Here is a 13,588-nt window from a genome sequence, read left to right as displayed (position 1 = left end):
ACACTTAGATCCATAAGGTATCTCGTCTTGCATCCGACCCAAGTAGGAAGTCCTCCGGAAGATATTTCTTGGTTGGGTAAGGAGTTATGAAGGTTTGAAGTCAGGTGATCTAGAAAGGTTGCGATTATGGATACCTTCGTAGATACAACCTGCAGATGAAACTGATCATTTCATCAATAACGAAGACAATTGAGGCCAACTTAGTTTGACTTATGAACTGGGCCATAAGTCTAAAGACTCTAATGATGGGATAATTACTATTGGAAACAGTATGGTTCCTAGTTAGTTATATCGTAATTGTTAAAAAGTGTAGGGTGATTTTCAGAGTCTCCAGGTATTCCCAACTTTTAAGAATACTAGACATTGCGAGTTATAATCAGAGAGGTACCTAGTTGTATAATAAATTGATATAGTCCACAAACACTCAGATGCGGAATCTAAATATTGAAGTGCCTCCCAAGCTTTAGATATCATCAAGCAACCAAGAAGAGACCTTAACAATATAATATTATCTTTACAATTCAATTCTACTTTACCTATCTTACTTCACTCTTAGTAGTCATAAACAAAACGAGTGAAGTCCGAGCCTTCCTAGACAATCTCCGTCTACAGAAATCAATTTTAATTAGTCTAGACAACTCTGAAGTTTATCAGGTTGTATCCACCTAACAATAGGGTAGCTGCTGTTTTGGAAGCAAGAGGAGGTTATACAAAGTAGTAGCTAGTATTATTTCTATCCAATTTATTATTATTGGAGTATTGTTAATTGTGATTGTTTATTTATTTATTTAGTTGTTTATTTATTCATGAGTACAGATGGTTGACACCGCAACCCCACTACCTCACTATAGTGTAATCACTAATTAAACATGTCTCAGATCACGAACACTTCTGACAACTGGCTGTATGTACTTACACTTTCTTACTCTAAATTTTATACCATATAAAAAAAAAATTTATAGAATTAAAATTTTGAATCTAATTATTAAAAACATTTATATAATTAAATTCCATAGCACCTGAGTGTGCTGTGGCATTTGAGGGGATTTTTGAAAACATTAGTGGCATATAAGACCTTTACTTTTGTTTTTTTTATCCACCAATTTCATGACTTGAAGATAGAATCCAATTTTCATGATACTATTTCTTTAACTTTGGCAGTATTATTTCTTCTGTTATTCTCTTTCTACTAATATAATAGGTACAAGATTTTCTTTTCTACCATATTCTTTTTTTTTTTTTTTTTTTTTTTTTTCTTCTGCATTAGTAGAGGACTTATTTTTTCCTATCTTCCTTTCTCTCACTTTACAACTTTGGTGATATATTATTTTGTTTACTGAATGTTTTTTCCCTTTTCTCTCTCTTTTCCAAAGCAGTATTGTTCTTTTATCTTCTTCCTATTACCTGATATAGTGGATTTCTATTCATTTCATTGCCAGTCCTTACTATTTTCTTCTTCCCGGAGTTCTATAGTGATGGTACTTATGCCAAGGTTTTAGCTCAATACAACTTTTTGTAGCTTAACAGAACCTTTTTGTAAATATTATCATAGATTTTTTCCACTTAGCTCGATACAAAAAAAAAAAAAGTACTCGTACTTGACAACCAATACCCCACACATAAATGACACTTTCTCAACTGCTTTATAAAATTTTAAAATTTTTACAACATTTCCAATATCATCTACAGGTTTGCCGATGCGCAGCCAAATTTTGGAATATTCTCCTTGACATTGTGCTGTTAGAGGGGGTGATGAAGTCGGATACTTTCGGTGTGGAAAGGGCATCGGAGGAAAACTTTTGAGCTAGTACTGACATGTTATGCTCAAAATGTTTTCCGAGGAGCACTTACCCTTTACTCTAGTAGTATGCAACCTGCAAGGGACACGATGTGAGTCGTAGCCAGGATTTGAACCAATTTAAATGTATGTTTTCCTCTCAGTGAATGCAGAAATAAATTTTCACTTGGCATAGTGTACTATGCTACGGTGCTTCTCGTACTTGTACCAGGTAAGGGTTTCGGGACTGTTTACCCTAAATCCAAGTTGTTATCATAAGTTTGTGGCACAGGTTCCCTTATCTGACGATCTAGACGTACTGGTGACACCCGATTCCTTGGGAATGAAGTTCAGCGACGAATCTTGGACTATGACCAGTCAACGCGCTTCCCCCCAAAAATACGCCCCGGAGGACTCCCAGCTAAAAGGTGGTAGGCAGACTACGCAAAGCTCACTCAATTCCGTTCGATACCGGTAGCACTATTACACAGAATATTGGTCCAGTCCTAGCATATCACCAGCTTCCAAACCCGCATAATTCTCATTACCACCAATATCGGGTGATTTCTCATGCGTACGCCATGCATCCGGCTTCAACTTCAAAATCACCCCGGCAAAACACCCAAGCCGAGCTAACTGCTAACCACACTGGAAATATAAATAAAAGGTGGTAAGAGAGGTTGAGAAAACAAATGAAAACAAGTGAGCCGATAATATCTACCCGTTCCATTGTCTTTTATCTACCTTGGAATAAAGTATATATATGCACAAAACCCCCGCCGCCGTCACCCCATCATCGCCACTCCTCCATCTCTCCATTTTCCTAGGCCGGACAAACAGAAAACGCAGACCCGCAAATCTCACAATCGCAACAATAAGGTGCGAACCGAGAAACCAACGAGAAAAAAAAACTGTACAATTCCCACACGAGCTCCCCGCAAAAAACCCTAATGAGCATGAACAAGAAATGAGAGGAAAAGGAGAAAACGGACAAACCCCACCCAGACACAAGGAAACTCAACAAGAGAAAAGGAGAAGAATGAGAAAAAAACCTAAAGGAAAATAAAGGTCCCCACCCGTGACTAAATGTGACTAAAAGTGTTTTTTTTAAAAAGAGAAATAATCATCCTGAAGCAAAAAAGCCGAAAGCGAATCGAATTGGACCGGAAAAAAGGTGAGAAAGCGGAAGATAAAAATAAAAATGGAATAAATAGAATAGAACGGATAACAAAACACGTGGTAAGACTAAATAGGTTGCTGTTGTGAGACAGATTGCGGTTGCGGCTGCGGTTGGTTGGCTTGCGGCTGTTGTGGCTGCGGCAGCTGAGTGGGGATTTGGCCATTACTCACTCTGGGGCTTCCAGCACCGACAGCGGGAGGGTCCACGGCCGGATTCACCGGACCGTTGACACCGATCATAGGACCAGTATTGACCACCGCCACTCGCGCCGGATTCGGCCTCACGGGACTCCGTGCCTGGGCTTGGATATTCTGGGATAGCTGAGCGTGGTAAGATGCGAGTGTTGGCTGGGTAGCCTCGCGCGCACGTTCCTGTGGGAGGTTAGGATTTTGGTATTGCGCTATTGCCGCCATCTCTTGGATTAATATTTGAGCTGGTTTTAGTTGGGTAGAGGTGGCCGTAGTAGGAGTGGGTGGCATGCGGGGAGAGGAACCTGATGCTTGAGAGTCAATTGGGGGGGGGATGATACGTTTTTGCTGAGGGGCTTGTTGATTCACGTTGACTTGCTGATTTTGGCCGAGGGCTGCTTGTTGGGTTTGCTGAAGTATCGTTTGCATGCTTTGCGCGCTGGGCTGTGAGGCTTGGGTCCCAAGAGCATTAGAAGTTGGATAGCCCTGTGATGCCGCGGCCGCTGCAACAGTATGCTGCTGCTGTATCCGGCGGAGGTGGGCAAGCTGTTCCGGAGTGTAACGTTGTGTCTGCCCCTGAGACAATTGTGCCGGAAGAGATCTCAATGGAACACCATTGGTACCGTTTTGTATCGGTGCTGCCCGAGAGACTTGAAGGACCCCATTAGGTCCTTGTGGGGTCGCGACACCAACTCGCTGTTGGACAGGAATTGGTACACCATTTGCAAGCGCGTGATGTTGGCCTGGATGTGGGACGCGAGCTTGAGGAGGAATACCCTGATGCTGCGTTAGTAACAAATTCATAAGTCTTAGGAGAGGGATAACCATACAGTACGAGTTTGTTGCATTTGCATATGTTGGCTGTATATATTCTTCTGCTCCAGGTGTTTCTGCTCCCTTTCGAACTTCATCGCACTGAAGTACTGTGGTGTCCTCAGGGGATTCGCAGTGCTGGCTTGGCTTTCCGAAGCTCTCTTCATGGCAGCGACAACTTGGTCTAAATAACTTGTCAGCTACAAATATGGAAAAAAGGAAGATTTTTCCCAAGGAACGAGGAGGGATATCATCGTACTCTTGTTGGTTTGCTGCTTGTTAACGCTGGTTTCCCGCTTTTTCGCCAACTTTCGCATTGACTCGATAAGTGTAAAGTTCCGTGTATTTCTCCGTTTCTCCACCCTGATTGGTGCTGTCCCCCTCCTCGGCTTCACACCTCCGGAACCGTTCCCACCTGCTGAGCCGGGCACATTACCATACAGTCCGTTTACTCTTGCTGCGACATCCAGACGTTGCTGGATTGGCTTAAAGTGTGGACTCTTAGAAAATTCGGGTGGAATGGGCTCAAGGGCAATCCAGCGTTCAAAACATTCCCAAGGACTTCTCCTTTCTGAGCCAGAATGCCAGTCGCCAGGAAGTGTGAGACACTGGCTAACAAGCCCCCAGTTATAGTGGTATTCTCGGACAAGAGTTTTGAGCATTTCATCTTCAGATGCCAACCACAAGCTTGGGTGCCGATTTTCAAAGAAAGGGGGTGGCGGAAAGTCACTGGGCAAGCGCGGAACATGAGTATTGTGCACCCTTTGTAGTATCGGTTTGTATTCTGGCTTGAACAATGCAACGTTCGTCTGCTCGGGTGGAAGAAATGATGGCTTTCGTAACTTGTCCCTCTTGCCGCGCCCGATTAGCCTACCGCCACCTAGTTTTTCATCTTCGTCGGAATCGTCTGCGTAGGGGTCCTGGTTTTCCTCATATTCGTATCTGCTCTTCTTGGATGGGGGACCTTGTTCTTCTTGGATGACTAGCTTCCCACTTGCATACTTTGAAATGGCAACAACTGGTAATTTCGTCCACTCCTCCTCCACCTCTTCTTGTCGCCCAGCAGAAGGCTCGGGAGGACCGTATAACGGCAGCTGACTCAAAATATCATCTGCTGCCTTTGAAGCTGGCATAGCGAACACCGTCTCCTCAGGCGAAAGCGTGAAAAGGGTCGCAGGTGGTTCATATATATGGGCAAAATTACCCTGATCCGTATCATGATGTCTGTCATCCATCGGAAAGTCGTCATCGCTTTCCGGAGATCCACAACCATCTACTAAATCGGGTGTGGGTTGGTTCATATCACTATCCTGCATTTCAATACGCGCAGCCCTTCTCCGCTCCTCCCGTTTTCCCTTAGGCACAACACCGAGCAGTTTCCTATCAATCTGTAGCTGACATCTCTCCTCCCCTGCCTGGTGCCACCTGACCGCTTCTTTTGCATAATGCCTTGCCATAGCAATCTTCCATTTCCTCTCCCCTTTAAAATCATCTCGAAGCCACTTCGCCTCTTCAAGAAGGTAATCCCAATGGCATTTCCTCCTTCGCGGTTCTACAACCCGGGGAATCTGTCGCAAACTCCAAAGCCCCTGATCTTGAAGCTCAATGATTCGATTTTCGATCCTTACCGCCTGAGTCTCGAAGTAATGCACCTGGTGGTCACCTGTAGTCAGAGTCTTGCTTGATCGTTGGAGTAGATCGGATATCAGGGTTCCTGAGGCCTTGGCAGTATACACAACGTCGAACATATCGGCATTCTTTACTCTTCTCTTTTCCTCCGATGGTGGCTCTGCGATACCGTATCGAGTAATTGCTTCAATTCTACTGCCGGGCTGGAAGACTGCACTCCGTCGTGCTGCTGCAGAAGCTGCCTGTTGGTCCCTACGCCGAGCAACAACAATCGGTCCTTGAGCAATTTGATCCTCGTGTAGTCGCTTAGCCTCTTCCTCAAGGGCGGCCAAGGCATGATGTGTTGAAGAGATGACTACCTTGCTCAGCTTGGCCTGCTTTTTGCGCGTCTCTGGCCTTCGTAAGGGTTGTTTTACTGGTGATGTGCTTGGAATCAGGGAACTATCAGACTCGGCTCTGCCCACTGCCATTCTATCGGTAGAGGGTGCCTCCTCCCCACTTCCGGGCCCGAACATGGAACTCGCAGGGCTACCGGGTGATGTTGTGGCGCCAACAAATGTACTCACGTCCGGAGTCGGTACTTTACTCGGCGGTTCCGCTTCATCGTGCCGCTCATTTGCGGTGTGATCGATCTCCATTTTAGAATCATCAATCTCTTGCAGAGTGGATGCCTCTAAACTGTGCTGCTCGGAAGAAATGGTGCCTACGGAGATATCGCCGGCATGTGTCCCCGGTGTAGTCCTGTGAGCCACAGGTTGATCAACGCCAGACATGACAGTATCATGGCTCGTTGCGCCCATATCTCCAACTCTATCCGGAATATCAATCTCCATGGTTTCGGAAACGTCCTTAACTTCCTTCACATCCTCCGCAAGTTCCCTCATCGGTCCAGCAGCCCTGGGTTCGGGCTCGCGACTGCCCACAAGTTGCACCCGATCCTCGAGGTCTTCATCATGTGTCTCGCCTACCCCGGCCAATTTTTGTGAAGAAATTGGTCCCTCGCTAGCCAATGAATCAGGGTCGGCAACATCATCCCGAGCGAGCGAATTCTCCAATCTCAACTGTGCCGAAGGGTCCGGTGATGCAGATTTCTTGGTTCTAGCTGATAGATCATCGGCCTTCGAAATGGTAATCGCTGCTCCAGCTTCGACTGCAGCAAGATCAGGTTCCCCTCCATTCGTGAACTCCAGGGGTGGAATAGTGGATAATTGAGACTTCGTCTCTTCCTCATCCGCGACGAATCCCTTAGCAGCCACGACAGAAGGCAATGGCTTTTCACACTGTGCGCCACAAGGCACAATCTTCTCCACAAATGCCCCGGCCAACTCTTCCTCCTCTGCCTCCTTGGCAGGCATAGTCATAACGCCGTAGGGACCGGACTCAGCAACAACCTCTTTGACTTGACCATTGCTCTCCTCCGAACGAGGGTCTGGGCCTAACATGTGGTTAGCATCCGGGCTGGTTGCAGAAGACAAGATATTGCCGGGAGTACTTCGGTTATCATCGTCGATTGAGGATGCAGGCGAGTAAACATCCGAATGCGAAGCATGCCCTGACAGTGGCTTGGAGGGAGGAACGGGTGAGGTGTGATTTTCTCTGTTGGTAATGATAACCAGAGGTGGTTGTGGGGGGGTCTGTTGAATTTGTGGGGACGTCACGGGCAACCGGGGCTCTTCTCGAAGCTCAAGAACCGTGCCTTTTGAAGGAGCAGGACTCGGGGGTTCGGATGGCGATGAAACCTGTGATGACTCAAAGGAATCCGGTACTTCGCGTGCAGAATCGCCAAAACTCTTGACCGCAGCTGACTCTGTAGACCTAGCCTCCTCCGCACGAGCATCCCGCTCCTCGGTCTTCTCATCTTGTACTGCCGCGGTTTGCGTAGCGCTGCCCCTCGTTGCGTTCACAAGTTCCGAGGGTATCGGTGGCGGGCGAACTCCAAGCGACCGTTCATGATCATCCGGAGCCTTTGTAACCGCTTCCTGAACTACTGGAACTCCACCAATATTAATGACTGGCGCCGCTTTCCTTGGCTTTACCCGTTCGGAGGGTTCAACGACATGAGAGAGTGACCCCAAATCCTCTTCAGTTGCTTCCGAATCCACCGAGCCATCCTCTGTTGGTGCTTCGCTCGATCGTTTCCCATTTGTGATAACAGATTTTGCGGGTGATTGGTCCTCCATCCCACCCCGAGCATCAAAACTATGTCGCGCCCCCTTCTCAGCTAATAGTTCGGCTTCTCGGGAAACTGTCGGATGCTCAAGCACTTGTGGAGGTTTCTCGAAGACAGATGTAGATAAGGGTGTCGCATGACGCGAGATTGTTTTTGCAGCATGATGGGGCGTTAATTGAGTAGCGAGCGCCCTTTGGAATCCACCAGGCTCAGGCAGGTATGAAGAATGTGGTGGAAGTGTGGATTCTTGGAAAAAACGACCTCTAGGAAACGATTAACATCGACAACATCCATAAAGCTCACAGAATAAATTACCTCTCGATGTCATTCTCCTCAAGAAACCTCTTCTCGCCGTCCTCCATATTTGCCCCCTCATATCGCTCAATTGTCCCCCATGTCTTGACGATATCAGCATTTGGGAAAGGCTTTGTTCTGTCGATGTGGCGACATGCTGCGTAGACCTCCTGTAACTTTCGTTTCCGCGAGACGATGAGATTTCTAGAACCGACATTAGAAACAACTGATCGCTAGAAGTAATACTATCAATTGAAATTGAGGTGGTGGATTGATTATCAATTCCGACCGTAAAAGTGAAGTGGTTTTTTTTTTTTTTCCCCTTCCTTCTTTCCTCCGGTTTTTCGTTGTTTTCATTTTATTTTTTGATAATCACGATACGCGACGTGACATGGCAACGAGCTTATCGTCGGTCGGAAAAGGGATACTGAGCGGGAAAAAGGAGGGACTTCACGAACAAAATAATAAAGAATAACTCACTTTCGCTCCTCTAGCCTCACGCTCACGGCGTTATTCCGCAGACTCTGTATGGAAATCTTCTCCACCATGATACAAGCCGGCTCAAGCTGGCATAAACGTATGTACAGCAAAACTCGGAGCTCGCTTAGAACGACTAGCCCCTAAAAAGTCAGCGAAAACATCCACAGACATCGGGATTTCGAGGGCGATGGGGTAAACAGGGACGGGGAAGGCGATTACCGTGGAATATTTCTTGATTAAGGGGGTTGTTGAACGGTTAGTAGTAGTATCCTCTATTACTTGAGATGAGGTGACGTTGAGCGGGGGAGAGGTGGGTTAGGGTTAGGTTCAGGGGGGTTGCAACGGGTCAGCGGTAGAGAGGTTCTGGTGGGAGGAGAAAAAAGGTTGGGTACGGGAATAGAGTGTCGAGCGGGAGTCAGTATTTGGTTGGTTGGCTATCTCTGATGAATGCTGAGAAGCTACTACGCAAAGAGGCAAGGTGGTTGGCTTGGCGAGCTGTTGTAACCCCAATAGGGTTAAGATGGGGGAGGAGTAACAGGAGTTAAGGGAGAGGGGGGAAAAAATGGCTTAGGTGAGAAACAGGTTGAAGGCTTGGAAGCCGGGAGGGGAATGAGAACAATCCAATTCTTTGAAATCTTGTCCTTTTTTAGCAAGGGGTTGTTGAAAGGGAAAGGGGAAATGAAAAACTGGTTGCTGGGGGAAAGATTCGAAGCGAAGGTCCGAAGGATATGAAGGGATGTTAGTCAGCCCTCCACCCACCAACTACCGTTGTGCACTGCAACCCGTCTCAACCGCATCGAGTTACTAACCTGGCCACTCTCTGACCCACTGTTTGACTCGGTCAGTGGATCCAAACACAGCCGAGATGATCAAACCAATTGCGGATGCAGTCACAACCGGGCCGTGACGAATACTCGAGTACCAGACCGTGACGAATACCAGGCCGTGACGGACAGGGGTATTTGGCAGGCAAAAAAAGTAAAACGGCCAAAGTAGGGTAACAAAAAATAGCTGATGCTGATTCCTATTCGTCACGGCCTAGTATGATATTTTTCACGGCCCTTTCGGGACTGCACCGCTCTCTGGCATCTTTTGCGGCTTTTCCTCGGGGTCCATGTGATTGGCCTTCCTTTCGCTTGTTGTTAGGCGATATATTATATTTATCCCTATCATCCGCCCCCTTGCCACACAAAAAAAAAATGCGCGGGTCCAGCGCCAACCCCGATCCGGAGTCACAGCTGCTCACGCAGGGACCAGGCAGGGTGAACCCACGGACTTGCAACAAAATCCTGTGTGACCGAGACTATCACCAAAACCCCTACGAGTACAAGACTGGACGAGTGCTGCAACCCTGACACGTTAGCCTTACCGTAAAAACCCGCTATCATAAATCTACCATCGTGAATCTCAGCAATCAGAGACAAAACGCCTACTCGTGCTTCTCAGCCAAGATTTGCCTTCCCCATTTGTCGTTGGGCATGGGAACAGTTCTTTTCCACCAAAGATGTATAGTGAATAGTACGCAACTATTACCTGTGTATCAGAAACAGTCAAGATTGCCTAAATGTGCGGCAAGGAAGTTCAACACCATCGAACTCTATGCCCAATATCTCTGGAAAAGCACCTTTCAAATACAGTCCACAACGCTTCCGGGAAAGGCCCTTGTGAACTCAGTCCACAATGCCTCAGGGAAAGAGCCATTCAAAGTCGCTAAAAGCAGCTATTATTGCTCTTCATGTCTGTGCTCAGATGACCTTTGAGCAGCTGTCAACCTGCCTACAAGTTAAGAAAGAAACAGCCAGACAAATCTTCAAGAGAATTGAGGTGAGTATAATCTAAAAAGAATAGTTTAATCTTGTAATTAAGCAATTAATAATTTGCACGGTAGATAGGAATACTTGTCAAACAGTCACAATATCAAAGAAATGTTAGCTGCTGTTGAGTTAGGCAATACCATTCGTGAAGCACCTGCTGTTCCGCAACGATATCCTCCTGGGTCTGCAGAATCTGACTGAATGAGAACCCTCGCTCTTCAAGATATCGAGCCCCGTCTTCAAACATTCCAGGAGATTGCCTGGGAAGCTGGAGTTAATATTTCTCCTGCAACCGCCTACCGTATAATGAATAAACATGTCACGAATGTGGCTTGGCATGGAAAAGGTTTTCACGTGACACATGGTTATGAGTCACAGGTATGTTGTTGTTTTACGCATATAACTCATTCGGGTTATATGATTTGTTATGTGTGGGATTTGTGATGCTTTCGCAAATGGCTCAAGTATGAGTCATGGGATGTGCGCTTGCCAAGTATGCCTTGCGAGTGTGCCTTGCAGGTAAGCCTTGCGCATATGATTTATGTTTCGCACATGACCTCATAATGAGGTCATGGGTTTCGCGCATATGACTCAGTCGAGTCATATGACTTGTTTATTGTGTTATGATTGGTTTATAAGTTTTTGTACATGGCCTCGTTATGAGGTCATGGGTTTTGAGCATGTGATCACTTTGGTCACATGACTAGTTTGTTATGATTTGGTTTTGCGCATGTGACCACTTTAGGTCACATGACTATGAGTAGGAAGAATACTATATAAGGAGGCCAAGGCGGCCAAGGAAGATAGGTTCTTCATGCTTTGTTCTAAGTACTTTTCCTACTTATTACTTTAACGAATATAAAACATCTTTACGATCTTTATCTTTATTGCAATATTATTGTTACGCCAAGAAAGGTTCTTCACGAATACGAGTTAGAGAAAGCTTACGATAGGCGTTCCCGATAGAAAACAAAGGTCTTGTACTATCGGTAACATAGGCAGAGGCCTAGAGCTATCATAAGACGAAGAAAGAAGAAGACAGAAAGAGAAGTATCACTCTCCGTCGCCAAGAACTAACTATCAAGAGAGGGATAGTTACATTACAAAGCATCACCTAGTGTGACGCCAAACGATACAAGACGGCATCCTTCAATCCAGACAGGGAAGGAGATATTGACATCGACAATCAAAACCTTAACCTGGGAGGATTCAATGACACCTTAGATTACATCTCAGCAGAACTCTCGAGAGCAGCAAGCCCAGTAACTCCAGAGAAAGGATTACCAGTCAATAGCTTTCCTGCAGGAACTCCACGACCCGAGAGAATATCGGGATCAGCAGTACCTGGGCCACTGGCCCCAGCCGCTCCGGCACCCGGAACCAGCATACTTGGAATGACTGAAAATCAGTTTCAGGCATTTCTCGCAGCCACAGGTAATACAGGACAAGGAAATGTCCAAAGGCCGAAAGCAAAGAAATCCGACATATACGAAGTAGCTGAAGACAAGCTACGAATATTCTTAGTGCAATGCGAAGGATATTTTGCTGTTAAGGGATATGGAGATCACAATGATGAGATCAAGATTCCATACGTGAAATCTCTACTCAGAGAACTTGCGGGACAATAGATCATGCCTTTCCAAGATGGTAGGAAGCAAAGAGAATGGGTCACATACGAAGAGTTCAAGGCGACACTCTTCGAACAATTCGGAGATCCCAATACCAAAGAAACAGCAAGATGAAAGCTAGAAAAACTGCAACAAGGAAAACAAACATTCTCGGCATACTGGAATGAATGCCGACTATTGGAATACGAGGCCGAGTTTGATGATACTACTCTCTGCATCATCCTCCTGAGAAACTGCAGGAAGAGACTCAGAGAGGCATGGAGAATCTCTGACCTGAGCTATATGACAGCAGAACAATTTGCAAGATGGGCGATTAATAAAGAAAGCAAATTAAAAATGGTTTGAAGCAACTCGGAAAACACTATAGCGCATAGGGTAGTCCAATTATCCAGGAATGTGGATTAGACCTTCAAACTGCAAGTGGCTGGAGGAGAAAGTCAAGCATTACCACCAGACGAGCCAATGGAGTTAGACAAATCAAGAGCAGGACCTGCTCTGAACCTGTCTAATGAAGAATACGCCAGAAGAATGAACAGGAAACTCTGCCTGAGGTGCGGAAAAGCAGGACATCGAATACGAGAATGCAGAAGCCGACCCGACAATGGATACCAAGGAAACAGAGCTGCTGGAAATAATCGTTTCCAAAATCAAAAAAGGAGAAACATTCGCGAAATGATAGCAGAAGATTCACCAACGGAAAATAACGAGGGTCCCTAGTAGACGGTGGTCTGGGAGACCCAAGATGTGGACTTGGAAAACCCATCAAGTTAGCGAACTACGACACGGCACTACATACACAAAGAGGAGAAGAAGATGGAGATCATGTGATGATCAAAATGAAGATATACAATAAAGAAATATGCGACAAATACGACCTCCACACCAAACAAGCAAAGAAAGAGAGACAAGTCTACTTAGCGGATGGAACGCCAAGCGCTATGGGTCCTATAACCCATAAGGCGACAGTACCTATGGACATTGACAGCCAGAGGGAAACAGCAACCTTTCAAGTAGCAGATCTAAAAAACCATGAGATAGTCCTAGGAATGCCATGGTTACGAAAGCATAATCCGACGATCGATTGGAACGAGAACAAGATGACCTTTACAAGCGAACTATGTGCGATACGATGTCTCAACAGTTCGCCTGTGGTCTACTCAACACCAATACGAGAAGTGGAAGAAGAAACTTTACAGGCAAAGTTAGCCGAGATGTGGTAAGATAAGAGAGTCTGGATACAAAGGCTGGACCAAGAGGCGAGAGTGCCTACCAAGGGTTCCAAAGGAGCAGCAGGACACGACCTATATGCCAACAAAGGAATCGGGATACCTGCCAACGGGCAGGCAACAATAGCAATGTGAATAGCCATTGGACTTCCAGAAGGCACCTACGGACGAATAGCACCCCGCAGTAGTCTAGCGGTCAAAGATCGGCTTAAGACCATGGCAGGGGTGATCGACGTCAACTATACAGGTGAAATCAAAGTGGTCCTGGCCAACCTAGCTCAAGACGACTACCAAGTCCAGAAAGGCGATCGAATCGCACAGTTGATAATCGAAAAAATCAACAAAGAAGATCTGCATAAAGTAGATCCACTAGAAGAAACTACAAGAGG

General features: G+C 46.1%; 1 protein-coding gene; it reads right to left on the bottom strand.

Annotated features, from left to right (window-relative positions):
• Positions 1–2,480: 2,480 nt before the first annotated feature.
• On the bottom strand, positions 2,481–8,857 carry GSTUM_00007867001 (uncharacterized protein). XM_002839725.2 has 6 exons: positions 8,751–8,857; positions 8,532–8,664; positions 8,073–8,255; positions 4,198–8,020; positions 3,976–4,158; positions 2,481–3,922 (listed from the first exon to the last, which is right to left on the bottom strand). Exons 2-6 carry the CDS (start codon positions 8,597–8,599, stop codon positions 3,023–3,025), a joined length of 5,157 nt encoding a protein of 1,718 aa, XP_002839771.1. The 5' UTR covers positions 8,600–8,664; positions 8,751–8,857; the 3' UTR covers positions 2,481–3,022.
• Between the last annotated feature and the right edge of the window lie 4,731 nt (positions 8,858–13,588).

This window comes from Tuber melanosporum, assembly GCF_000151645.1.
Source record: "Tuber melanosporum whole genome shotgun sequence assembly, scaffold_4, strain Mel28".
Lineage (NCBI taxonomy): Eukaryota > Fungi > Ascomycota > Pezizomycetes > Pezizales > Tuberaceae > Tuber > Tuber melanosporum.
The sequence above is the reverse complement of the archived record's forward strand: the minus strand, read 5'-3'. Positions and strand labels throughout refer to the sequence as shown.

Bases quoted from the DNA above. Each gene is read 5' to 3' on its own strand.
- GSTUM_00007867001 (XM_002839725.2), bottom strand. From the start codon at position 8,599: ATGGTGGAGAAGATTTCCATACAGAGTCTGCGGAATAACGCCGTGAGC. The intron at 8,256-8,531 runs GTGAGTTATTCT...TGTCGGTTCTAG, and splicing joins GTGAGGCTAGAGGAGCGAAA to AAATCTCATCGTCTCGCGGA. The intron at 8,021-8,072 runs GTAATTTATTCT...ATCGTTTCCTAG, and splicing joins GAGGAGAATGACATCGAGAG to AGGTCGTTTTTTCCAAGAAT.